Source organism: Erythrolamprus reginae, chromosome 11 (assembly GCF_031021105.1).
Source record: "Erythrolamprus reginae isolate rEryReg1 chromosome 11, rEryReg1.hap1, whole genome shotgun sequence".
In the NCBI taxonomy this organism is placed as follows: Eukaryota; Metazoa; Chordata; class Lepidosauria; order Squamata; family Dipsadidae; genus Erythrolamprus; species Erythrolamprus reginae.
The window spans coordinates 971,804-999,110 of NC_091960.1; the positions used below are offsets into that span (position 1 = coordinate 971,804).

At 50.8% G+C, this 27,307-nt stretch overlaps 1 protein-coding gene across 1 annotated transcript in view; it reads left to right on the top strand.

Annotated features, from left to right (window-relative positions):
- The window catches only part of PLEKHG2 (pleckstrin homology and RhoGEF domain containing G2), a 65,670-nt gene extending 38,531 nt beyond the window's left edge, over window positions 1-27,139 (top strand). Inside the window, 18 exon segments of the mRNA XM_070763933.1 lie at window positions 7,017-7,094; window positions 7,600-8,027; window positions 8,684-8,784; window positions 11,615-11,681; window positions 13,543-13,589; window positions 13,935-14,085; window positions 14,922-15,053; window positions 15,282-15,464; window positions 16,446-16,538; window positions 16,805-16,891; window positions 17,538-17,571; window positions 17,688-17,789; window positions 18,380-18,481; window positions 20,307-20,323; window positions 21,784-22,068; window positions 22,824-24,186; window positions 24,802-26,090; window positions 26,092-27,139. Of these exon segments, the coding sequence (XP_070620034.1) occupies window positions 7,017-7,094; window positions 7,600-8,027; window positions 8,684-8,784; window positions 11,615-11,681; window positions 13,543-13,589; window positions 13,935-14,085; window positions 14,922-15,053; window positions 15,282-15,464; window positions 16,446-16,538; window positions 16,805-16,891; window positions 17,538-17,571; window positions 17,688-17,789; window positions 18,380-18,481; window positions 20,307-20,323; window positions 21,784-22,068; window positions 22,824-24,186; window positions 24,802-26,090; window positions 26,092-26,730 (5,198 nt within the window). The 3' untranslated portion in view covers window positions 26,731-27,139.
- The last annotated feature ends 168 nt before the right edge of the window (window positions 27,140-27,307 follow it).

Sequence of the window (27,307 nt, forward strand, 5' to 3'; positions counted from 1 at the left end):
AAGAAAACCCCAAGGAATCTGCTTGCAAAATGTAGAGGTGGTCCTCAGCTTTATGACCCCCATTGTCAGCCCAGCCTCTTCTTAAAAGTCTCCAGTGATGAAACTCCTACAACCTCTGAAGGCAACTTCTGTTCCATGGGTTGATTGCTCCCACGGTCAGGAAAATTCCTCCTTATTTCTAGGTTGAATCTCTCCTTGTTTAATTAGAAGATTGACGGCAGAAAAGGACCTCCTGGTCCATCTAGTCTGCCCTTCTACTATTTCCTGTATTTTATCTTAGGATGGATCTGTGTTTATCCCAGGCATGTTTAGATTCAGTTACTGTGGATCCTTCCTTCCTTCCTTCCTTCCTTCCTTCCTTCCTTCCTTCCTTCCTTCCTTCCTTCCTTCCTTCCTTCCCTCCCTCCCTCCCTCCCTCCCTTCCTTCCCTTCCTTCCTTCCTTCCTTCCCTGCCTTCCTCTGAGTCTCTTTCTCTCTCTCCCTCAATAGAAACATAGATGATTGATGGCAGAAAAAGACCTCCTGGTCCATCCAGTCTGCCCTTATACTATTTCCTGTATTTTATCTTAGGATGGATCTATGTTGATCCCAGGCATGTTTCAATTCAGTTCCTGTGGATTCTTCCTTCCTTCCTTCCTTCCTTCCTTCCTTCCTTCCTTCCTTCCTTCCTTCCTTCCTTCCTTCCTTCCTCCCCCATTCATAGAAACATAGAAACATAGAAGATTGATGGCAGAAAAAGACCTCCTGGTCCATCTAGTCTGCCCTTATACTATTTCCTGTATTTTATCTTAGGATGGATCTATGTTTATCCCAGGCATGTTTAACATTCAGTTCCTGTGGATTGACCAACCATGTCTGCTGGAAGTTTGTTCCAATCGTCTACTACTCTTTCCGTAAAATAATATTTTCTCACGTTACTTCTGATCTTTCCCCCAACTGACCTCAGATTTTGCCCCCTTGTTCTTGGGTTCACTTTCCTATTAAAAACACCTCCCTCCTGAAACTTATTTAACCCTTTAACATATTTCAATCCGTTTAGATGGTTTCCATCTATTATTCCTTGTCTGGCCTTCAGGCGCCTTGGAAAACAGCTTGACCGCTTGAAGCCTGCTATCATGTCTCCCCTGGTCCTTCTTTTTTCTTCACTAGACTGGCCATGCCCAGTTCCTGCAACCGTTCACTGTATACTTTATTCTGTTTTATTCCTCTTGGGTGGGGGTCTTCGAACTTGGCAACTTTAAGACTTGTGGACTTCAACTCCCACAAGTCTTAAAGTTGTAAAGCTGGCTGGAGAATTCTGGGAGTTGAAGTCCACAAGTCTTAAAGTTGCCAAGCTTGAAGACCTCTGCTCCAGTTGCTTTTTCCAATCGCCTTTCTTCTTTCCTTAATTCTCCCCCCTGTCCTCCCCTGACCCCTTCCCAGTTCCTGTCCTTCTAAAGCATCGTGGCACCCCAGTCCGGCTGACCCACGCAAGGAAAAGGGATGAAAAGAATTCCCAGGACTTCAGCTCTTCTTCTGTTGATGCAGCTGAACAAAAGAACGAAAGGGAGAAGGAAGAAAGAGCGGCCTCTGCCGTTTTCCAGCCCCGTCCGACGTGCCAGGCCACTGACTCACGGTCTGATTTACAGACCCCCTGCCCCCCCTGCCTGACTCCCTTAAGTTGGGAGGACTGGGAAAAGGGAGGGGGGCATCTTCCCAACTCTGTAATTCCCGGGATAAATGCCACACTTAAAGGCGCCACACGTGGAATTGAAGGAGAAGCTTGTTCTCCAGTAGGGGGATTTTTTTTTCCAATATATTTTATTACTTTTCTTAAAATAGACAAAACTGATAAACATACATTTAACATAGAGATGGGGTTGTTTCTACCCCACTTATTCTAGAAGTAAAATTTCAATACAGAAAAAAGAATACATTAAAAAAATACTTTAAATCAACTTATTGCTTTAGATGAAAAGAAGAAATTTGTTTTACCTTATATAATAAATCTTCATAAGTAAACTAATTCTAACATAACTTTTGAATCATACCTCTACTTATACAGTTCTCTTGTTCTTTTTACTTTTAGTATTTCTTCTTATTTATCCATATATGCACTTTGTTCCCTATCTCATAAAGTTCTGTTTCCTCTTGGTCTTTTAACCCTCTTGTCATCGTATCCATTTCAGCCCAGTCTCATGTTTTCTTCATCACCTCCTCTTCCTCTTTGGGGACGTTTTCCCCTTTCCAATTTTGCCCATACACGATCCTGGCCACGGTCAAAATATGAATGACTAGATGTAGAAATTCTACATCATTCAGTAGAGGGATTTTTAAGTTTTTTTTTTTAAAAAAAGTATCTTTGTTGGTTATTTACATGTAAAAAACAAACAAACGAAATAGTCAAAAATAAGCATGTGAAATTGATTGTCCATCAGTGTTGCTTCCTAAGTGGACAGTTTGATTTCACAGAAGTTTGATTGACTTGGCGTTACATTGTGTTGTTTAAGGGTTCCCTTTATTTTTTTGAGCAGGATACATCATCTGCAATGTATATTTGATGTAAGGCCCAAGCATTGCACGAGACCCAGGCACACCAAGCATGTGGACGGCATGAAACTGGAGGTTAGAACAGACATGACCTCACTCTGGCCGCAGGAGGTTCCTCTCTCCGCTTCCTACTCCTGCTTGGAGAAGTGGAAGCATCTGTCGTGCGGAAGATAATCTGCACCCCTGGAGAGTTCTCCTGCTTGGAGGCTTCAGGGGTCTGAGAGATGTGGGACAGGGACGTCCTCTGGAAGAGACATGGACGGAGCATTGCACAACAAGATAATTAGACACAGGAACAGTTTTTCCCCCAACGCCATCACTCTGCTAAACAAATAATCCCCTCAACACTGCCAAACTATTTACTAAATCTGCACTACTATTACTACTAGTTTTTTTCTCATCATTCCTATCACCCATCTCCTCCCACTCAGGACTGTAACTTGTCGCTTGTATCCTCAAAATATTTATCAATATTGTTTCTTCATTGCTTATTTGACCCTTATGACAATCATTAAGTGTTGGACCTCAGGATTCTTGACAAATGTCTCTTTTTCTTTTATGTCCACTGAGAGCATCTGCACCAAAGACAAATCCCTTGTGTGTCCAATCACATTTGGCCAATAAAATTCTATTCTATTCTATTCTATATTCTGTTCTATTCCATTCCATTCTATTTAAAGCAAGCTGCTTTCCATCCTCAGCTGGAGAATTCTGGGAGTCTTCTTAACAGCCAACAAGGCAGAGGGTCACTGCTCTTGACCAGGGGGCTCCACTCTTGCCCGCCTTAAGCCTTGTGGATTTCAACTCCCAGAATCCCCTCACGCGAATGTCTTCTTTTTGACGTGAATCCCACCACTTTGGGAGCTGCGTATTCTCTTGCAATCCCTTCCGCTACAATCTCTCTGCTCTAAGGGAGCAGGAGAAAAGGAACAGGAATGGCTAGCGGGAAAATTCTGGGACTTGAAGTCCACAAGGCTTAAAGAGGCTGGGCTTGGAGACTAGACCCCCCTCCCTGCCCTGGAGAGCCCCTTTTGCAAAGGATTCCCTGGCTGAGGCCACCCAGGCACGGAAAGTCCAGGAGGAAGACCATAGCCACTCTTTCTTTCCCAACAGAGCTTCTGCCTTCTGGAGCCTCCAAAGGCCTTAAGTTAGGGGAGGAGACTGCTCGGCTCAGTCACCAAGGAGCAGGCTTCATGGCACCGGACCAGATTATCTCAGGGACCGCCTTCTGCTGCACGAATCCCAGCGACCAGTTAGGTCCCACAGAGTGGATCTTCTCCGGGTCCCATCAACTAAACAATGCTGCTTGGCGGGACCCAGGGGAAGAGCCTTCTCTGTGGTGGCCCCGACCCTCTGGTGGCCCCGACCCAGAGATTAGAATTGCCCCCACCCTCCTTGCCTTTCGTAAGCTACTTAAAACCCACCTCTGCCATCAGGCATGGGGGAACTGAGACCCTCTTTCCCCCTAGGCTTCTACAATTTATGCATGGTATGTCTGAATGTATGTTTGGTTTTTACTTTAATGGGTTTTTAATTGTTTTTACTATTGGATTATTGTGTATACTGTTCTATTATTGCTGTTAGCCGCCCCGAGTCTCCGGAGAGGGGCGGCATACAAATCCAATAAATCAAATCAAGTCAAATCAAAGGACAGTCCGGGGAGGGTCGACCGCAGAAAGCCCCCCCCCCCCCCCCGTCCCTTCCTCTGCAAACCCTCTGCCTTTCAGTGGGAGGGAACGGACTCTGTTGCCTCTTACCCTCCGTCTTCCCAAGAGGCCTTCCGCCTCTCTCCCTTTTTCTTTGGACTTGGCCAAGGCTTCCCCCACCAGCTGCCGGCTGGAGGAATGTCCGAATGTCGCCTTGGTCCAGCTCGGTGCCAAAGTGGATTTGGAAAAGCAAACTTTTTCTCAAGCATTTCACACGTTGCTCTTCCTCTCCTCCTCTCCAAGGAGCCTTGTCCTGACTCCGGTTCTTCTCAGGCCGACCCACTTCGGGCAGCCTCTTGCAAGGAAGGCCCAGGTTGAAGGGGGCTTCCCTGCCCCCTCCTCAAATGGCCCTGTGTGGCCCGAGGAGCCTTGAGGCATGGCCGAGACTGCAAAACTCTGGCGGTTTGGTTTTTTTCAAATTTCCTTTGAACCTTTCTTTGTTTTTGCTTCTCTGGGGTCCCAGCCACAGCCCCCCTCCTCCTTTTAAGCATCCTGGGCGTCTTTCCTTTATTTCTTTCCCCGCTTAGGGTTTTGATAGTGCCACCCTCCCTTGCGCTGCTGATGTTCCCTAGCTGGGTCCTGAGACGCCTGTAAGGAAACCACTAAGCTAAGGTCTTCTTGGACTCTCTTCTGCTGGGCCCCTAACAGTAGAGTCAGGGGACGTGGGGGCCCAGGAAGGTTCGATTTGGATGGAAAGAAAAAAAATTCAAGGGCTGAGATGTGAAAGGCAAGTTTGCTGTGGAAGATGGGTGCAGGCTGCGGAGAGAAGAGCTCAGGAACAAGCTTTGAATAGCAAAGAAAATCATATATTTTTTATTTTTAACGTTGGGAAATGGGAGGAAGAAAACTTGTGCACGGGGGAACAATTTAATTCATTCAATTTAATGTATTTGATTGATAAGCCGCCCATCTCCAGACGGAATACGGCAATAAAACAGCACCCAATATTAAAAGGCATCCGTCCATCTATCGTTCGCCAATTCTGGCCGGAGCAGAGCGCTGTAGTAAATCCGCTGCTGGCTCCTTTTCCCACCCACCGGACAGCTGAGGGCAAGATGAGACCCTATGAAAAAGCAAACAGAACTTCAGCCATCCGTTGAAGCCAAAGCGCCCGGCACAGGAGGGTATTTTTGGCCCCGGCTGATGAATCAGGAAGTGGGTACCTGGGGCAGCCCAGAGGGGCTGAATCCAAGCCAGCATCCCATTGTCCATCAGTGCTGCTTCCTAAGTGGACAGTTTGATTTCACAGAAGTTGGATTGACTTGGAGTTCTATTCTGTTTTTTAAGTGTCCCCTTCTTTTTTTGAGCGGTGTATTTTATCAATTGTATTGTTTTATAATGGTATCGTTATATTTTTCCAGAATTGAGCATAAGATATTCTAGCGGCTGACGTTATATGCGTCACTAGATAATTAATTGTTCAGGGCTTTTCCTTCCCACCGTCCTCCTGGGGCCATGGGAGTGTTGCAGCCCCACCACATCTGGAGGTGGGCGTGGCCATGCCTTTTCACCCAGGTGCACCACTGCACAGCTGGCACCAATCTGGTTTGCCTGCAGGGCACTCTGACTTGGCTGCACATCTGGCACCAGGCTGGCTTGCCTGCAGGGCTGCCAGGAAACTGATTTGGCTGCACAACTGGCACTGGGCAAGTTTGGCATCAGAACTGGCACCAAGTGGCACAGCTGGCAGCAGCGGGTCTTTGCTGGACAGATGCACAGAGGTGGGACCCAGATGTTCAAGGGCTGATGGACAGAGGGCTAACTAGCCACCCTTTGCTGCCCTTTTAGTGGCCCTTTGGCCAATCTTGACCTCCAGAGTTGGCAGAAAGCTGGTGGGCAGGTGGGGGCTCTCCTGCCCCTTTGTGTCCGAACTGGGCCTGGGTTGCTCGGCCAGCGGTGCCAGCAGACCCAGTTCAGGAGATCCGATGCCTGCCGGACCTTCTCCCTTCCAGGAATCCCACCCTGGCTCCTTTCAGACCCTGCCTTCAATGGATTCCTTTGTTGCCCACTCCCAGAGAACACTGCTTACAACAAGAATGCCTGGTGTGTGTGTGTGTGTGTGTGTGTGTGTGTGTGTATTTGTGTCTAGGTACACAATTGAAGCGGCACAACATTTATTCTTGTACGATATGGCCCTTTCACATCATATTTTAGTAAAAAAAGAACACATGGGGGGGGGGGAAGGCCAGAAATAGACTATAAAGTATGAAATCTTAACAGGAAGATTAGGAATGTACAGTATGTCTAAGTTGCAAGTATAACTAACTTTCTTTCTTTCTTTCTTTCTTTCTTTCTTTCCTTCTTTCTTTCTTTCCTTCCTTCTTTCTTTCCTTCTTTCTTTCCTTCCTTCCTTCCTTTCTTTCCTTCCTTCCTTCTTTCATTCTTTCTTTCCTTCATTCCTTTCTTTATTTCCTTCCTTCCTTTCTTCTTCTTCTTTCTTTCTTTCTTTCCTTCTTTCTTCCTTCCTTTCTTTCCTTCCTTCTTTCCTTCCTTCCTTCCTTCTTTCCTTCCTTCTTTCTTTCTTTCATTGATTTGATTGATTGATTGATTGATTTCTATGCTGCCCTTCTGAGACTCAAGGTGGCTCACCACATATAGAAACCTGAATAAAATTCACAGGTTAAAATCCCCATAATTAAAAGTTAACAACCGATTCGCCCATCCTCCATCCCCCATTCATTCATGTGGGGCCAGATGTTAACATTTCAATGATTGATTTGTTGCAGCTGGGAAACCTCCACCGTTTGTGGCTCTCTCCCTCCCTCCCCCCCCCCCCCACAGGAGGAGTGCCCGGGGACCCCAGCCTCACCATGCCCGAAGGCGCCCGCCGGGACAGCACCAAGGAAAGAGGCAACTCAGGTGAGTCCCTGCTCGCCTGTTGCATTCAGTGGGAAAAGGGGAGAAGATCCTTGGGTGTCCCCATGGGGGGAGGGGTGGGTCAGAGGACCCCTCCCCCAAATCTGGGCTCCAGCTCTGGTTTCCCTTGCAGGGTTGGCGCAAGGCTCTTGTGGCCTTTGCAAATGTCCCTTTCTTTGCAGGACTTTGATGGGAGGCAGGTGGGAGAGTAGAGAAGGGGCAGGGAGTGTGTGTGGTTGTGTGTTTGTGTGTGTGTGTGTGTGTGTGTGTGCGAGGGGTCCCAGCATGCCTTGCGAGAGAAACCACAGCTTTGAAAGGTGAGAAAAACCCCCACAACGGATGCGAAGAGGCAGGAAGCCGTTACTGGTGGTGTTCGAAGGGTGGAAAGAGCTGAGGAGGGGGGAGAGCACCTTACCTGTGCCCCCCCCAACATTAGTGGCTTGCAAGGCCAAAAGGGAGGGGGGGTCTTTGGGGGAAGCGCCTGCAGCCCCTGTTGCTTCCTCCCCAGCAGCCCCCCGGCCCTCCTCCACTTCCTCGCTGGCCGGCATCGGGACCAAGATGGCGTCGGACCCCCTCCTGGGCAGCTGCACCTCGGTGAACACCGTCTGCTCGGACAGCGACCGCCCGGTCAGCCTCAGCTCCTCGGCCTCCTCGGCCTCTTTGCAGGAGGGCTCCAGTGCCTTCGGCCTGGGGGGCTGCCCTCCGCCTCCTTACTCCCAGCAAAACGGCAGCGACATCAGCCTGGACCTCACCCCCGTCACGCTCCTGGACCGCCTGGTGGACACGCCCGGGGATGGGCAGCAGTGCTGCGGATGGGCGCCAGGTCCCGGCCGGGCCAAAGAACGCCGAATCAAGCCGTCCCACCTGGACCGGGTGGTGCTGGAGATTGTGGAAACCGAGCAGGCTTACGTCCGGGACCTCCGGAGCATCGTGGAGGTAGGAGGGCCGAGGGGTGGGGGGATTTGAATTTATTTGACTTTGTTTCCCCCAATCCAATACATGGCAGAGGATCAGGTGATCTCCAAGACTGGATCTCTGGCTCTAGTTCAGCAGTTCGAATCCCACCACTGGCTCAAATGAGGACCCAGATTGGGGGCAAGAGGCTGATTCTGTAAACCGCTTAGAGAGGGCTGGAAAAGCATTAGGAAGTGGGATATAAGTTTAAGGGCTATAGGAAGGAAGGAAGGAAGGAAAGAAGAGAGGGAAGGAAGGAAAGAAAGAAAGAAGAGAGAGAAGGAAGGAAGGAAAGAAAGAAAGAAGAGAGAGAAGGAAGGAAGGAAGGAAAAAAGAAAGAAAGAAGAGAGAGAGAAGGAAGAAAGGACGGAAGGAAGGGAACCGGGGTGGCACAGTGGTTAGAGTGCAGCACTGCAGGCTCCTTCAACTAACTGCTAGCTGTAGTTCAACAGTTCAAATCCCACCACCGGCTCAAGGTGGACGCAGCCTTCCCTCCTTCTGAGGGGGGTCAAATGAGGACCCAGATTGTTGGGGGCAAGAGGCTGACTCTCTGAAGGCTGTGAAAGCCCCATGAAGCAGCATATAAGTCTGAACGCTGTTGCTATTGTTATGGGTCCCTCCCTTGTCTTCCTGCACAGGATTACCTGGGCTGCATTATCGACTGTGGACAGGTGTCTCTGAAACCAGAGCAGGTCGGCGCTTTGTTCTGCAACATCGAGGACATTTATGAGTTCAACAGGTACAGCGGGACGAGGGGGCTCAGTCGGTCTTGGAGTTCAGAGCAGGGCATAATATATCTGATGTTTATTTATTTACCCAATTTATTCACCCAAATAAATAAATGTATAACTGTTTACGGCACAGGTAGTCCTCGACTTACAACCATAATTGAGCCGCCAACCTTCTTCAGCCAAGCGAGACAGTTGTTAAATAAATTTGGCCCCATTTTAGACCTTCCTTGCCACTGCTGTTAAGTGAACCACTTGCACTTCTTAAATGAGTAGCGTGGTCTGGGTTCCCCATTGACTTTGCTTGTCGGAAAGTCACAAAAACTAGATTTGAAGGTCAGCGGTTCAAATCTCATCACCCGTTGTAAATTTTTGATATTATTTTTAATTCTGGGCTTTCCTGGGCTGAGGGGGGAAATCCTGGCCCCAATCTTACTTTCCTTTGCCCTCCAGACAATCCCCCTCCTCCCCCCTCCTCTAAGATTTTAATGTCCCACCAGGATCTCATCTGAGTTTCTGGCAGCTTTCTTGTTTTCATGGGGTTGGGTTTTTTAACATTTCTTTTTGTTTTGTTATTTTTGCTGGTGGCCCTGAACGCAGGAGACTTTTCTCCTGCTTTTGATTTTGGGTGAAGGGCCTGGACTTCAGCAAGGAGGGGCCGGGCATAAATATTTAAGACGATGTCTCATAAAACGGGATCTCGAATAAGTCGACCTAATAACTTCTTGGGGGATTTTATGGCCATGTGAATTGGCTTAGGAGCAGGGCCAAGGCTTTTTCTGGGACAGAGGGGGGGGGGGGGGACAGACCGTCTGGCTCTCACAGGCAGAATCATCGTGAAGTCTTTTCTTAGAAGACTTTGTGGTCCTGAGTCACCTGGAGCAGAAGATGGCAATCGACGGGGTCATGTGGCCAAGCGAGGAAATAAGTTCTGTGGCCCAGAAGAAAAATAATCCCTCCAACAAGAGAAATAATTTCCCTGCCAAAAGGATTCAGAGGAAGCGTTGAGGTTGCAAGACGTGTGGCCACTTGGCACACCAGGCGCCTCTGATGCCAGCCTTGACCGAGACCCCTCCCACCTTGGAGCCTCCTGGTCGAGTGGCCTTTGGAGACATTGAAAAGCCTCTTCCGGTGCCCCCCCCCCCCAGCTTCTCCCCTCCCACCACGGGGGTCTCAGGGCTGGGGGTTTCCATGCAGAAAGTCCTTGTCTCTGAGGAAGGTTGGCCAAAGACCCTGTCCACATTTTGCCCATCTTCTTCATCAGCTGTGCAAGATGGACACAGGTCCAAACCAGACACCCCCCCAACCCTCCCCCTGCCTGAGGATGGTGTGTTTAATCCCCCCCCCCCACTCCACCCTCCTGCCTTGGGGGGAAATCTCTCTTTCCCTCGCTCCAGCATCTTGCTTTCCCGTTCATGGAAATACACACCCTGACTCGAAGGGGGCTGGTGCACCTTCACACACCTTCAGACAGAGAGAGAGAGAGAAAGAAAGGAAGGAAGAAAGAAAAGAAAGGAGAAAGGAAGGAAGGAAGAAAAGGAGGGAGAAAGAAAGAAAGAAAGAGGAAGGAAGCACAGAAGGAAGGAAGGAAGAAAAGGAGGGAAGGACAAAGAAAGAAAGAAAGAAAGAAAGAAATATCACAGAAAGAAAGAAATCTACAGATCAAATTGGACCCAGGAGATGGATTTCCCTCCCCTACCCAAACTGGGTTTTCCCCCCCCAAATTTATTTCCACAGCAGGCTGGAGAGCCAGGAGAGCAGGGCTGGGGGAGGGGTCTGAACTTGGCATTGGCTGAGCCTGTAACCTGAGCAGGCCTGGGGAGGGGGGGATTGAGGGGCTGAGAAAGAGGAGCAGGAGGTGGGGGAGAGGGGGGCCAGGAAGGACGCAGAAGGGGGCTGGGGAGGGTAGAGCAGGAAAGGGGCTTGGCCAAAGGGGGTGGGCAGCCGCTCCATTTAAAATGGGGAGGGGGCAGCTCTGTCCTTGCCACAGTCATTTCAGGCTGACCTGGGAAGGAAGGAAGGAAGGAAGGAAGGAGAAAGAGAGAGAGAGAGAGATCAGGACAGAGGAAGAGAGAACATAGGCTTCAAGCTGGCTGATCTCAAATTCTCTCTCTGTGGTGCCCTTTCTGGGACCGGACGCTTTAGCCCTATTTGTTGGAAGGGCTGAGAATTAGACTTCTCGGTTCTCTTCTCTTTTCCCTTTTCTCTTTCTCTTTCTTTTCTCTCTTCCCTCTCTCTCTCTCTTTTGGTGTCTTCCCCCTTCCCTCCTTCGCCCCCTTCAGGTAAGGGAGATCTCCAGGATCTTGCAGATGGAGAAGGTTCCCCAAGGAGACTTTCTGGCTCTTTGCCAGCTGCTTGGTTTATTTTTAGTCCCCCCCCCAACCGCCCCCTTTTCTTCCCCCGGCCTCCTGCTGATTTTTCCCCTTTTAAAACCTGGCTGGTGGCCAAGAGCTCCATCAATGCCTCCTGACTTCCCATCTGGGAGAGTTTTGGTGGGGCTAAGCAGGGGGAGTTTGGGGGGGAGAGGAGCTGAGTGGGGGGTCCCCTCCCTCCCCTGAAGCCCCCTCCCCCCTAATCCTTCAGCCCAGAGACCCCCCCACCCCCTTTCACAGGAAGCCCCTGGCTGCCCTGCCTCCAAGCCCAATTATGCTGAGTTGGTGTTTGCAGGGGGTTCAGACAGAGGGGGGGGGATGCTTGGCTGCTCCCCTCGGAGGAGGAAGCAGGAGGGGCGGCTGCAGGTGGAGGCAGACAGGGGTCTTCAGGAAGGTGGGGGAGAAGCCTCCACCTCTGGCCAGTCTCCTCCTTTCTGCCCCTTCTCAATGCCTTTCTCTCTTGGGACAGTGAGCTGCTGGAAGATCTGGAGAGGAAGCCCAGTGCCCACGCCATCGCTGACTGCTTTGTGCAAAGGGTGAGTGCCCCATTTCCCCCTCCTCCCCCCCTCCCCCTCCCCCCTCCTCCTCTTCCTCCTCCTCCTCTCCCTCCCCCTCCCCCCCTCCTCCTCCTCCTCCTCCTCCCTGTTCTGCCTGGTGTGACAGCCGAGCAGTAATTAAGATCAAAGTAACACACACAGACTGGAGTTTCAGAAACACCAAAATATATTTCCTTCACAAGTTCACTGATGTTCTCTCTGGGTCACTCCGGAAGCCAAGACCAACCCAAAAAGAGAATCCAGACACACTGGTAAAAGGCAAAGGCAGTTTATATAATTCAAGGAAAACACAGGTAACGGAAAATGTCCTTACAAACAGGAAAAACACTGGAACTTCAAATATATACACGAAGGGAATAGTCCATGAAGCCGCCCCGAGTCTTCGGAGAGGGGCGGCATACAAATCCAAATAATAAATAAATAAATAAATAAATAAATAAATACCAGAGTCTTGCTGCCAAGACGAAGCTGTAGATAGCAAACAGACGCCTCCCACGAGTCTTCCAGACTGCGAGGCCACAAGCCAAGATCAGAGACGCTGAGAATCAAAACAGGTCACCGCAACTCCAATTGATAACACTCCACATGGCTTAAAGGGCTTGCCTGCCTTTTAAACCCTGCTGATGAGGACCACACCCAAACCCAGCTGTTTCTAATCCAATGGTGATAATATTTCTTTAACTGCTCCTTTCGTTGCTCTGAACGTCTCTGTCTCATGTCAATGACAGCTTGTGCATCATCACCGAATGACTCCAAGCTACTGGCTGGGGAGAGCGCCCCCCCGGGACTCTCATGCTGTTCTCCTTCATCCCATTCCTGACTCTCCTCTCCCCCGTCCGACTGTTCAGCCCCCTCCTCTGCACTGTCATCCTCCTCCAGGCATGGAGCCAGCAGAGACGCAGCTGGTCCCTGAGCAGCCTCAGGCTGAATCACAACAGCTGAGAACCACAATTATGGCAAAATGATGTCCGTTTACTGCCAAAGAGTCTGAGTTATCTTCAAGGCCAATAACCAATGTCCCAAAAACCCCAAAGTTTGTAAATAATGTCTCCAAAGTGGGCTGAAGCAAGGTACTCACTATTTTTTTTTTTTTTTGCAATAGCTACAGTCTTTCCTAAAGCAATTGTCCAAAGGCTGGGTTTCTCCAAGAAGGCAGGGATGTTGGTTTAGAGAAAACTCTGGATCCATTTCTCTTTCTCTGTTAAACCGCAAACGATCACTCCTGCAAAGGACACTCCCACAACCCTCCCCTTTTAAGCACGCTGCAGAATTCCCTGTTACTCTCAGGTGTGATCACAGTCTCCTCCTGCGTCTGTGCAACTGTTCCTGTCTCCCCCTAATCCTCCGCGCACACACGTTCAGGATGGGGTCATTAATCGCCCCTCCTCATCTGACCCAGACGATGCCCTAGCTGGGGGTTCCACAGGCATTGCAGAGGCCTCCACCTCTGTCTCTCCAACACCTTCTGCTTCCATCTCTTCTTCCCCCTCACTGTCTGAATCCTCCGATGCTTGGACACATCCGGCTCCTCCTCTGGGTCAAAGTCCATTACCGGAGGAGCCGGCTGGGATCCAACCCCAACACTCTCTCCCATTCTCTGGCAGGTGCAGGATTCGCCTTCTCCTTGTACACTGGAATGCATTTGATTAATATTAATATTATTATTATTATTAATAATAATAATAATAATAATAATAATAATAATAATAATAATGGAGACTCGGGGCGGCTCACAACAATAATAATAACAATGTGACCATGTAAACAAATCTAATATTAAGAAAGCATCTAAAAACCCATCATTAAAAACCATGTGATCCTGTTGCCTTTCATTTTGCAGAGTGAAGAGTTTGACATCTACACTTTGTACTGCATGAACTACCCCAAGTAAGTACCCGATCCAAGAAAAAGAACAACAGAGCATGAATTTCTTCTTTCCCTGTGGAAACTAAACAAGGAGAGAAGCAACTTAGAACTAAGGGGAAATTTCCTGACAGTCAGAACAATTAACCAGTGGAACTCCTTGCCTCCAGAAGTTGTGAGTGATCCAACACTGGAGGTTTTTAAGCAGATGTTGGAGAACCATTTGTCTGATGTAGTGTAGGGTTTCCTGCCTAAGCAGGGGGTTGGACTAGAAGACCTCCAAGGCCCCTTCCAACTCTGTTGTTGTTGTTGTTATATTGTTAAATAAAACTCTCGCCTTCCTTCCTTCCCTCCTCTCCCCGTGACAAGCTCCGTCTTGGTGCTCCGGCAGTGCATGGAGGATGAATCCCTGGCGAAATTCTTCCGGGAGAGGCAGGCCACCCTCTCGCACTCGCTGCCCCTGGAGACCTACCTTCTCAAGCCGGTCCAGCGAATCCTGAAGTACCACCTGCTGCTGCAGGTTAGTGGTGCCACTTTGGGGTCCTTGGTGGTTTCTCAGCTGACCTTTTGGGACCTAACCAGGTTAGGTCCCACAGCGGCGGCCTTCTGCAGGTTCCGTCAACTAGACAATGTCGCTTGGCGGGGCCTAGGGGAAGGGCCTTCTCTGTGGTGGCCCCGGCCCTCTGGTATCAGCTCCCCCCGGAGATTCATACTGCCCCCCACCCTCCTTGCCTTCCGCAAGCGTCTCAAGACTCACTTGTGCCACCAGGCCTGGCTGATGAATTTGTGAGAGAAAGTTGTTCGAATGGGAAGAATGATTGTTTTTCTATGGTTTGGGTTTTTTTTAAGATTTCATATTTAATTAATTGGATTTAGGATATTAGGCATTGTTTTATTATATGTTTGGAGCTGCCCCAAGTCCCCGAGAGGGGCAGCATAAAAGTCCAATTAATAAATAATAAATAAATGTATTGTCCAGGGTTGCTTACAAGTCAGAAAGTAATGTCCTGTAAATTGCCACCCCGAGTCTTTGCAGGTGGGCAGCATACAAATCAATCAATCAATCAATCAATCAAATAAATAAATAAATAAATAACAACAACAACAACAATAATAAATTGGAAACCATTCTTGATATTTCAGGTTGAGGGTGGATTAGTGCCACATCTGGAGTGTGGATTCTCTTCTCCAAAGACTGACCCAGAATTTCCAAATTGTTTCTGAGATTCCACCTGAATCATTATTATTATTATTATTATTTATTAGATTTGTATGCCACCCCTCTCCGAGGACTCTCGAGAACATCTTTGTCTCTGACCACGACCCCCCCCCAAACCCCCTGTTTTCCCTGCGCAGGAGCTGGCCAAGCATTACGACAAGAGCGGCCCCGGCTACGACTCGGTGGAAGAGGCCAGCATCACCATGACGGCTGTGGCTTGGTACATCAACGACATGAAGCGCAAGCAGGAACACGCCAGTCGGCTGCAGGTGTGTGCATGGGGGACTTTCCTGGCTGTGGGGGCAAAATGGGGGCCTGGGGAGGGTCAGCAGCTCGCTTGGGCTGCTTTAGCCCACCTGCCAGGTCTCCCATGCCTAATTCAGAACTCCTGGAGGGGGCCCCTGCCTTGGGGGTCTCTGCGTTTGGTATATTCTTGATCCAAGGGTCTCCCCCTCCCCTTTTTTAAAGCTGAACTCTCTCCCCCTCCCCACTTCTAGGAGATCCAGGGTTTGCTGGCCGGTTGGACGGGTCCGGAGCTGGGGGCCTTTGGGGAGCTGATCCTGGAGGGTCAGTTCCGGGTGCCACGAGCCCGCAAGGAGAGGGTCTTCTTCCTTCTCAGCAAAGTCCTGCTCATTGCCAAACGCCGCGGGGAGACCCTCGTCTACAAGAGCCACATCTTTGTAAGGAGGGGCCCATGGGGGGAGGGCTGGGACCAGTTGGATGGATCTCTCTCTCTTTCTTTTAAAGTTTATTTATTGGTTTTCACAGAATAATAAAAAGAACAAAATAAATCTGATAGATTTCCACAAATCATGACCTGTATCTATTACATTTTATATTTATAATTCATTACGCAGTGTATTCAATTCAAAATATGATCTCATTAATACACACACACACACACACATGTGTATATATATGTGTGTGTATGTATTAATGAGATCATATTTTGAATATATATACTGTATATATATATATATATATATATATATATATATATATATATATATATATGTCACATGTTTTTTTGCTGAATTTGAAAATTAAGGGAGACTAGGATAGATCTCTCTCTCTATATATATATATATGTAGATTGTTCTGAGTTTGTGTTTTACCCCGTGTAATATTTTGAGTGTCTGTGTGACGTGTCGGTCAAATCACATTCACCATCCTCAGGCTGAAGTTATAAGCTTCGTGCTGCTTTGAGTGGAGTAACTCTACATAACTCTATTCAAAGCAACATGAAGCTAAGAACTTCAGCCTGATGATGGTGAATGTGATTTGACCGACACGTCGCACAGACACTCAAAATATTACACGGGGTAAAACATGAACTCAGAACAATCTACATACATATACCCATGAAAATCTACAAAAATGTATATATAAATACACATACATTTATAATATGTACAGTAAAAACAAAAAGGGAAAGTAACATTTATGTGAATATCTTATATCAGCAAAAGGTTCACCGTGTTTCTAGTTACTTACTTCATCTGTTAATCCTGCCCTGCTGTTACCGTGTAGTTATTTTTATACGCGCTCGATCTCTCTCAACCTGGGCCGGCTGCCTGGGGGATCCTGGGAGTTGAAGCCCCCGAGGCTGGGCTAGATGTGGGGGGCATCGTCCTCAGTGACCTTCCCTTCTGGCTTTGCAGTGCTGCAACCTGGCCCTCCAGGAGAAGACCAAGGACCCTCTGAGCTTCAAAATCTCGGACCTTTCCATCCCCAAACACCAGCACACCGTCCAGGTGAGACGCCCAGCCACCTGCAGGAGCCGATCCGGGAATTCTGGGAACCTTTAGGAGGCAGCTGCCCACGGAGAGCGATTGGGGGGAAGGTCCGGCCTCAGACCTCAGGGGAAGGGCCAAAGGATGCCTTTCACTTCGGGGGAAATCCAGGCTTTTCCTCCTTGGCAGCTACAGGTCCTATAATTGTGTGTGTGTGTGGGAAGACTCCCAAGAGATGGGGGGGTGAAGAGAAGGCTGCCCCCACCCCTTCCTCTCTGCCATTGCAGGTGAAGAACCAGGAAGAGAAGCGACTGTGGGTCCATTACCTGAAACGCTTGATTGTGGAAAACCACCCGGCCTCCATCCCCCAGAAGGTAAAGGGCCAAGGGGCTTCGGGGGAGGCAGCCGCCTTGGGCTCTTCATGGGAGGGGGAAGACCACAGGGGCAGTGTGCGAATTACGGCCACGACTTGGATTTGGAAATCTGGTTGTGAGCCGTTGCGTTTCTAGAAGAGAAATTAGAATAGAATAAAAATATAGAATAGAATAGAATAGAATAGAATAGAATTCTTTATTGGCCAAATGTGTGATTGGACACACAAGGAATTCATCTTTGGTGCAGCTGCTCTCAGTGGACATAAAGAAAAATACATTCATCAAGAACCATAAAATACAAATAAAATAGTTGTAGGATCCATTGGACATAAGTGTGCGAGGACACTAAATAAAACAATATAAATCATAAAGATGCAAGCAGGGATAAGTGGAAGGAGAGAGGTTACTAGGAAGGACTAGAAGAAGAATAGTAGCTAATGCAATTTCTCTATTTGACTATTGTTGTATTTATCTTACTTGTTAGCTGCTCTGAGTCCGTTCTGCAATGAGTGGCATATAAATACAATTAATTAATTAATTAATTAATTAAATAGCAGCTTTTTTCCTGAACGCCATCACTCTGCTAAACGACTAATTCAACTCCCAGAGCCCTTCCTCCTGACGGTCTCTTTCTTTCTCTTTCCAGGCCAAGCAAGTCCTCTTGGAGAACAGCTTCCAGGGTAAGAGCCTGTGGGGTCCACCAGCCCCCAGACCCATTTCCAGGATGTCACTGCAGCCATCCATTCTTGCACGGGGAGGGAGGACAAATCTCTGGCCGTTCTCCCCCTCTTGCCAGGCTCCCCGGACGTGGTCTTCAGCCCCGAGACTCCCAAGAAGCCCCTGCCTTCCCCTCCGCTGGACGAGTCCAGGGCCAGCCTCCGTGGCCGGCGGCAATCAGGTGAGGTGGGACTAGTGGTTGGGCTGGCATCTCCACAGGGGCTTCCTTCTGAGATGGTCAAGAATTCCTTGGCCCACCTGGTGGATAGAAGGTTCCTGGGATGCAGCTGCAGGCAGCTCCTTCCTTCCACCTTGTTAAGGGTTAAGGAGTAGTCTCTGAGTAGTCAAAGATACGAGAGAGTAAATTGCTTATGGACAATGAACCAAGGTTCAGCCATGATGAACTATGCAGAACCTTTTACACTTAAAGTTTAATACTCTGTGCATAAGCTGCAGAAATGTAGCAAGAAAAACATGTCATCACAAACTACCAGGGAGGTGGCAGATATCCAAAAGTCGAGTCAGTCGTGTTGGTGACCTGCTTTAAGACAGTCCCACATTTACGACCATGGTGGGAATTCAATTAGGATTGAATTGCAAATGAAGGAATTCCCCGTACACCAGGCAAGCCACTTGCATTGCAAAATCCCCAAGCCCCAAACTCCTGAAGGGTCGTATATTCACCAGGTGGGCTTAAAGTGGACCTGGGTGACCTTAGGACCGTCGCTGCTGTGGCGGGGCAGGACTCGAACTCAGAACTTCCTCTTTCAGAGCCTCCGGAGACCATGTACAGCCCTGAGAGGATCCGCCGGAGCTGCCCCGTTTTACAGCTGGAGAAAAACGGCTCTTATCGCTGGGGCCGCCGGCAGTCAGGTGAGCCACAAGGTGGGCAGGGCTCCCCGAGCCTCTTTGGGCACAAAGCACGGTGCGTGTTCTGCAATGGGACAGCAGGGGGCGCCAGCAGACCACGGGACGGTTTAGAGCAGTGATGAGCAACCTTTTGAGCTTGGTGTGTCAAAATTCGCCAAAAAACCAAGCATAATTCGGGTGGTGTGTCACCTTGAGAAAAAAACACTCTCTTACTCTCTCTCACTCTCTTCCTTCCTCTCTCCTCTCTCACTCTTTCTTTCTTGCTCTCTCTCACTCTCTCTTCCTTCCTATCTTCTCTCTCTCTCTCTTTTTCTCTCTCTCCCTTCCTTTCTTTCCTTCTCTCTTCCTTCCACTTTTTTCTCTTTCTCTCTCTCTTTTCCTTCCTTCCCCTCTTTCCCTTCCTCTCCCTCTCTTTCTCCCTCTCTCCCTTTATATTTATCTCTTCCTTCCTTCCTCTCTTCCTCCCTTTCTCTCTCCCTCTCGTTCACTTTTCTCTCCCTTCCTTCCCTCCCTCCTTCTTTCCTCTCTTCTTTCCCTCCCTCGCTTTCCCTTTTTTCTCTCCACGTCTCCGGCGGGCAGCCGGCTTTGCTGACCGGCACAAGGCTCAAGCCAGCTGCCCGGGAAAGCCCTGTACCGGCCAGGAAAGCCAGTTTTCCAGGAAAGCAGCGCGCTTTTCATATGCGCTGCTTTCCTGCTGCAACTCTTTCCTGGGGGAGGGGACCCCCCAAACTGGTCAGATTCAGTGGCGGGTAGCCAGGGGCGCGAGGGGGCTAGAGGCGCGGGGGGGCTTACTTTGAATGTTCCTGGCGGGCTGGCAGGGCGATGGAAAGAGCGTGCGCCGGGCCGCACGCCCGACACTGAAAATCGCCTTCGCCGGCCCCCGCTGTGAGAATGTCTGCCGCGCCTCTCTTGCAGCGGAGGAGAAAGAGAGGCGAAGCGGGCGGGCAGGGGGCAGCGGCGAGTAGCCAGGGGTGCGAGGGGGCTAGAGGCGCAGGGTTGGTTCGTGCGCGCCCTTGGAAAAGGGTGCGCGGGGTGGGCGGCGTTTTGGGGTGCGCTGGCGCAGGCGTGCGCAGGCTACAGCGAACGGTGCGGTACAATGACTGCTGCGGGCTCCAGGGGGGCAGCACACGGTGGTGGGCCAAAACCGGGGCGGGCGGCCCCCCCCAATTTTCAGTTTGGCCGGGCCCCTGACGCCAGTCCCGGTAGTACCGGCCTATCGGCGGCCCTGCTGTACCTGCTTGCAGTCGGTGGGAAATTGGAAAGCGGGGAGATTTGCATCTTGGCCACTCCCTAAAGCTCCCCTTTTCTCGGTGGCCGCGTGTCACCGAAAATGGCTACGCGTGTCAGTGCTGACACGCGTGTCATAGGTTCGCCATCACTGGTTTAGAGTTTACCTCTTTTCATTTAGGTTGTGTGTAGAGGGTGTATATGATAAGAAAGGAAAAGGGATGTTGTGGATGTTTGGAAAAGGAGATAATTAGTAATAACATGTCGATATCGATAGGATTAAATTCAGTTCCCGGGTTTTGTTTTATGACTCATTCATTCCCAAAAGAAATAATGGCTTTGAGGCTGAGAACCGATCTGTTACGGTGTAGCCTGCAACTCGGGGGCGCCAGGAGCTTTCAGACCATTATAAACCCTGGGAGGAATTGGGCCACGTAATTGGGCCATAGAAACATCGGCCAACATCACGTGGCGTCGCTCCAAAGGGTTGGTGCAACCGTTTCCTTCATCTCACAAAACCCGAAATGCTCCTAATGAAAGCTTTCTTCTTCCTTGTCTTGTCTCTTCTGACCTCGCCTTATACCTGCTGGGACCTTTTCAGACGGGGCCAGGTTAAAGGTGAGTCCTCCAGGTGTGACCGGTGGCTGTTCCTAATGAGGTGGGGGATGGGGGACACATTTCTTGAAGGTACCTGGACTTCAACTCCCAGAATTCAATTCTGGAAGTCCAGATATCTTCAAGTGGCCAAGGTTGGGAAACACTGTCGTAGAGGAAGATTTCTTTCCTTTTATATTTCTTTTCTAATATATTTATATTATATTTCTTTTATATTTATTTTCTTGTTTTGTTTCTTGTTCATCCATCCATCCATCCATTCATTCATACACTGCTCAAAAAAATAAAGGGAGCGCTTCAACAACACAATAACTCCGTCAATCAAACTTCTGTGGAATCAAACTGTCCACTTAGGAAGCATCACTGATTGACAATTTCACTTTGTACAGAAGAAAGGATTCAAGGGGAATATTTCATTCTTCAGATCTAGGATGGGTTCTTGGAGGGTTCTCTTTATATTTTTCCTTTGTCCGTTTTATCCCAAGAAATTGGTTTACACCAGGGAATAATAGAAAGCAAAATAGAGAACCTTTTTTTAAAATTGGAGGATTATAATAGATTCCTTAGAATAGAACTATATTAGATTTCTTCTATGCTTTATATTTGCTTGCTGTGAATTGCCTGAGTCTCAGAAGAAGGAGGGCATAGAAATCTAATAAATAAAATGAAATAAAGTATTGCCGTTCCAAAGTGGAGCTATTGAATCTCTAGCAAGCAATGGAGAGCTCTGTTAGGATCTGGATTGAGTTCTTGAGTTCGGTGACTTAGACCTGGGAAGGAGGCAAAATTAAAAGGAGTAAGTACAGTCATCCCTCGCTACTTCGCGGCTCATCTTTCGCGGAGTCGCTACTTCACAGGTTTTCAAAAGGGGCTTAAATGCATGAAATCCATTGAAAATTTTAAATCCATTAAAAATGCATAAAATTCTTCTGCAGTGCTACTGCACTCTATTAAAGAAAGTGGTAGGATATCAGGTGTAGTTCCAGCTAAGAATCATTATAGAATGACTGTTTAATGCAAAGGGTGGGTTATAAAAGTCCAAATACTCATTAAATACATTAAAAAAATGTATTTCATTCTACTTCATGGAAATTTGTTTTTCATGGGTGGTATTGGAATGAATCCCCCGTGAAAAACGAGGAATCTCTGTATAGACCAGTGTTTCCCAACCTTGGCAACTTGAAGATATTCGGACTTCAACTCCCAGAATTCGCTGGCTGGGGAATTCTGGGAGTTGAAGTCCAGATACCTTCAAGTTGCCAAGGTTGGGAAACACTGGTATAGACTATTGTGAAATCCCTGGAGTGAGACGAGGGAATTGTCCCCGTAAACGTTTACCTTCTTGTATTGTATCGTACATCTCGTCCTTTGTGGCTATGTGGGGATTCTAGGCTGGTGCCTCTTTTCACTCCGCCCCCACCTCTGCCCGTCCCCCTCCTGCACCCGCCTTCTTTTCTTTGCAGCACGCGGACAGCGAGGGAGACCTCTTCCCCGCCAGCGAGCCCCTCCTCTCCTCCAGCAGCTCCTGCACGCTGGCCTCGGCCAAAGCGGAGGAGGAAGCCGAGCCCTCGGACCTGGAAGCGGAGGAGGCCGAATTCTCCCTGGCTCAGGACCCGCTCACCACGAACCTCTCCATCACCGAGGAGATCCTGGAGCTGCTCAGCCAGCGGGGCCTGGACAAGGAGGCTGGGAAAGAGGGGGGGTTATGGAGAGAAAGTAGCTCGGAAGCCCCCGGCTCGGCTCTGCAGGTAACTGCCCGGAAGAGGTGGTTACTGTTGTTATTACGTAATAATAACTGTGGTGGGGCAGTGGGGCAGAAATCCAGGCTAATTCTGCCGACTGCCATCAATCCAGCAGATTGAATTTCATCAGGCTCAAGGTTGACTCTTCCTCTCTTCCTTCCTTCCTTCCTTCCTTCCTTCCTTCCTTCCTTCCTTCCTTCCTTCCTTCCTTCCTCCCTCCCTCCCTCCCTTCCTTCATTCCTTCCTTCCTTCTTTCCATACATACATACATATACATACATACATCATTTGAACACACAATTCTTACTACAGCAGTCACAGAGAACATAATAGAAATGGCAGAGAGTGAATCACGCATCTGGCTCCCTCTTGTGGACATCTGTGACACTAGCTCTTAAAGCAATACTGTTCTAAGCTTCTAATAAGCATACATTGTTGTTGTTGTTGTCGTTGTTGTTGTTGTTGTTGTTATTATTATTATTATTATTATTATTATTATTATTATTATTTATTAGATTTGTATGCCGCCCCTCTCTGTAGACTCGGGGCGGCTTATAGCAATGATAAAAACAATATATAATGACAAATCTAATAGTTAGAATCTAAAATAACAATAATACATTTTAAAAGTCTAAAAAACAAGAAATCCTAATATATAAAAAACATACATACATTGATGGTCTGCGTTATATATTTCCAAACCCAACTGGTTATGTACATAGTACCAACGTTTCTGTGTTTCTCTCCTGCCCCACATACAGGATCCACTCTCGCCCAAGAATGGAGTAGAAGAACTGGAGGACAAAATGGAGGAGGAGGAGAACGCGGTCTTCCAGGAGGAGGCCCCCCCTCTCCCTCCCCCAGGGAGCCCCCTCCAAGAACAGCTGCTCCCCACACTCCCCCACCCCTTTGGCAGCGACTCTTCTGAAGAAGAGGACCCTCACCGACGGCAGGAATCCTCCGGCCCCTCTCCTCTACACGTCCTGGAAGACCTGCCCTTGGAGGAGACCAGCAGCTCAGCCACCCAGGAGGAAAGCCAGACCCCCAACTCTTCCGCCAGGCCTCACTCCTGCCCCATAACCTCCACAGGCAGCTCCGGCAGTGAGGGACAAAACACAGAGGCCAACCCCAACTCAACTAAGGATGACTGGGTCCTGCTGGAGAAGATCCAGAGCTATGGCCAAAGGGTGGAAGGGGGCAAGGAGGAGCCGGAGGGGGCCAAGGAAGAGAGGGTCCTCGCTGTTCCCACCGGGGTGGTGCGAGAATCCGTCCTCCGGCTCAACAGCATCTCCAAGCAGCAGGAGGTTCCGGGAGAAGAGGGAGGAGCCGAGCGTAGAAGGCTCCGCCTTCAATCCGGCCAGCTAAACCGGACCCGGAGTCAATCCTGCAGCAACCAACATCTGTCTGTCCCCCAAACCACCTCTGGGCGGAGTCGGGCGCTCACAACCATCGAGCGGAACCGTTCTGACCCGGGGGGCTTTCCTGGGCAGCCTGAGACGCCTGCGGGGCCTGGGGCAGAGAAGGGGGAACCCTGCGACCCTCGCCCGGAAGCTTCAGGGGGAGAAAGGAAGCCACGGGAGACAAGCGACGGATCCGAGGAGGGTCCCGCCACTGAGCCCGGGTTCCGATCCTGCGCTGAGATCCGGCGAGTTTGGCAGGAGAAGGAGCGGAGCGCTCAGGACACCCGCAAGAAGGGGGCTCTGGAGGTCCAGCCGAGAGCCTTCTGTCCCCCCGATCGGCCGCCCTACGCAGAGCCCCTCCGCATCGTGGAGGACTCGGACTTGGAGGAGCCTCTCCAGGGTCCCAGCAAGGGCCCAGAGCCCCCCCCGGGGCAGCCCAGGGACGGGTGGGAGAAGGAGGGGCTCCCGGCCTGTGCGGACTTCCTGCCAGCGCTGGGCCTCTACGCAAGCGACGGGGGGCCCTGCCTGCTGGAGAACTCCGAGCGGATCATCAGCAAGGTCCAGGCCCTGGCCAGGATGTACAGCGAGAAGATCAATCGGCTGAAATCCCAGAAGTGGACCCTGGAGAGACCCGCCGGGCGGCCCCGGGGCCCCCATCCAAAGGCCCTGGGCAGGGGCCAGGCAGCCCTGCAGGAGAGCCGGCCAGGAGGGACCCTCCCCCCGTGTGAGTCCCCCCTCCCCCCCAGAGTGTTTTTAGGGCCCAGTTCACACCACAGACTGAACTGGGCAAACTGGCACAAAAGCTACACATCTCATGCGCACATTTCGCCCTGTTTCTTTCATTTTCGCTCTCTCGCTCTCTCTCCTCTTTCCCTCTTTTACTTTTGTTTACTTTCTTTCTCTATTTCTTTCTTTGTCTTTTCTTTCTTTCATTCATTCTTACTCTCTTTTAGTCTTTCTCTGTCTCCTTCTCTCTTTCACTTTACTTTCTTTCTCTAATTCTTTCTTTCTTACTTACTTTCTTTAGTCTTTCTTTTTGTCTTTCTCTCCCTCTCTTTTTTACTTTTGTTTACTTTTCTTCCTCATTCATTCTACTCTTTTATTCTCTCTTTCTCTTTCCTTTCTTTCATTCATTCTTAGTCTTTATTTCTTCCTCCCTCCCTCCCTTCTATCATCCCTCCCTCCCTTCCACCCACCCATCCTCCCTCCCATTCCCTCGCTCCTTCCTTTTTCCATATTTCCAAGCCAACCGTCCCCCTCAAAAAGTCCCTCTGAAAACAACACTCATTGGGCTCCATTGATTTACAGTCGGTGTTTCATTTTGCTTCTCTCCCCACAGGTGAGCCCCAAATCTACGGCCACGTGTTGATCCACGAGACCTTCCCACACGTGGTGGGCATCCAGGAAACCACGCCTCTGGTGGCCGCCACGAGGGACATGGCCATGGTGCTGCACAGCGACCGACCCTGCCGGCTTCTTTCTCCGGAGATCCTGAGCTCCCTCCAGCCCCATTTGCACGAACCGCGGCCTCCTCCTCCTCCTCCTCTTCCGGGGGTCCCCATGGGGGGAGGGGAGCAGACACTCGCAGCCCCTGCAGAGGGAGGAGGGGAGAGCCCTGGGGGAGCTTCGTGGACAGAGGGTCCCTCCTCCTCCTCCTCCGTGGACCCCAGCCCAGCGAAGGGTCCGCCTGCATCTCCCAAAGCATCCCTCTGCATGGAGCATGGAGGGAAGAGCAACCACGGAAAACCACATTCCCGCGAGACGTATATGGAGGAGGGCAGTCGGCCTTCAGAGCCCAGGCTGCACCCCGAGATTTCTGGGGGCGCAGAGCAGGCCAGCCCTGCCCTCCAACCCCAGCAACGTCTCAGTGACCCCAATGCTGATGACGTTTTCATGTCTTGGGGGCCCCCCAAGGAACTCAAGGCCAGGACCCCCAGCTGCCCCATTTTCTGCCTGTCCGAGGGGCCCTCGGCCCCAGCACTGGGAAAGGGCCACAGCCCCCCGAGCACGGGAGGGAGAAGCCACTCGCCCCCTTTTTCGGAGACTGGGGCAGCAGACCGCGAGGCCACTGGGCGAGGCCAGGAAGCCTCTGGGGGGCTCCACCAGCACCCCCCCAATCTTTCTGCTGCTTCTGAGCCCACGAAGGCCACCCAGCCCCTGCCGCTTGATCCCTCCACTGTGGAGGCCCCCTCCCCTCCCCGGGACCCCCTTCCTGCTGCTGCCCCCTCTGAGCTCCCGGCTGGGGTGGGATCTCCCGTCTGCATCGTGGGGCAATGCCCCAGGGTGCCCCTCCCCAAATTCCTCCCCTCGTCCCCTGTCCGCCGATGCCTCTCGTCCAGCGCTGCAGCCATTTCCAGGTACATTGCCGCCTCCTGCATCTCTCAAACTTTGGCCAAGAGGAACGGCCTCCCTCCCGCCGAGGACCTCCAGGGCCCCTGGCTGCCAGCCGACCCCCTGGCATCGCTCCCCAAGGCGGCACCCAGGCGGCATCGGAACCCAGGAAGGGCAGAGATGGGGGCCATCCCATCCTCCTCCTCCTCCTCCTCCTCTTTCTCCTCCTCTCAGTGCATCAGCCCCGGGCCCCTCCCTCCCTCCCCATGCAGACCCTCCTCAGCTCTTGACCGCTGCCCCCCCCTTCTCCTCCACCTCAGCCCCCAACTCTCGCGTGCAGTCCCCCGTGAGGCCCAGGATGTGTTCGCCCCCTCCAGGAGGACCCCACCCCTGCACTTTCAGGCCCCTGGGCGCCCACCCACAGAAGCAGCCCCCCATCCCCGTGGCCCACCCAGAGCCCTGGACTCCTGGTCACTCTTGCCCCGCAGTCTACTCCAGAGCCCAGAGGACCCTCCTGCCATCCGAAGAACCAGCCTCCAACAGGGGGCGCCAGGAACCCCCGGGCTCGGAGGCCTCGTCCGGAAGTGGGACCCACGAACTGGGTGGCATCAGGTGGCCGAACGTGCCCAGCCTGTGTTTGAAGTACGTCAACCAAGAAGGGTGGACGGTCGGCACCCCGAGACTGCAGCTTGATGCGGGGGAGCCCTGCCCCAAACGGGGAGCCCCCTTGAGCCCGGACACGGCTCGGTTCCTTCCCGAGAAGGGTCCCCAGAAGGCCAGTTACTCCACCACCGTCAACATCCAGATTGGGGGCAGCGGCCGGATCTCCTCGTTTAGTAACGCTCAGGTCAGCCTGATGCATCCTCTCTCGGCCACCCAGGAGCAGCGGAGGGTCAACGGCGGTGGGGCTGAGACCTCCGCCAAGCCGGGCACCTGAAAGCATGCCGGTGGAGCCCAACATCCTGACGGTGCTGGCTGGGAACCAGCCCTGACCGCACGGTCCAACGAGAGGGTGAAGGTGCAGGCGGTTGGTGACTTCCAGCTGAGGAATTGTCTTCTGGGCACTGAGAAGACAGTCGAGACGCACCAGATTCCAGAAGATCCCATGAAGGGATCTTGCCTCCTTCCTCCTGGCCAGATCAAGCGCCTTGAGAGGGAGAACCAGGAGGCCAGGAAGGAAGGACCAAACTGGGTTTACTGGTGGTCGCAGGAAGGCCGAGTGAGGGTGTTAAGCAAATCGAACCCTCTTGAGAAGGGAGAAGGTTGCCAGTTGGGAATTCTCGATTGTGTCGTTTCCCTTTTTACTGCTTCCGAGTTCTTTGGAAAAGAGACAACTGTCGCACAAACGCCTCTTGGTGCATTTGTGGGTGAATGGTGGGGAGGGCCTTCTTGGGACGCCGCTTTGGGGGTACTCCACCCAAACTGGAGCACTTGGCAGAGGTGTGGGGGGGGTTTAACCACAACTCCTGGCATTTCAGCCAGCTGGGCTGTTTGTGAGTTTGGCAACTCTGCAT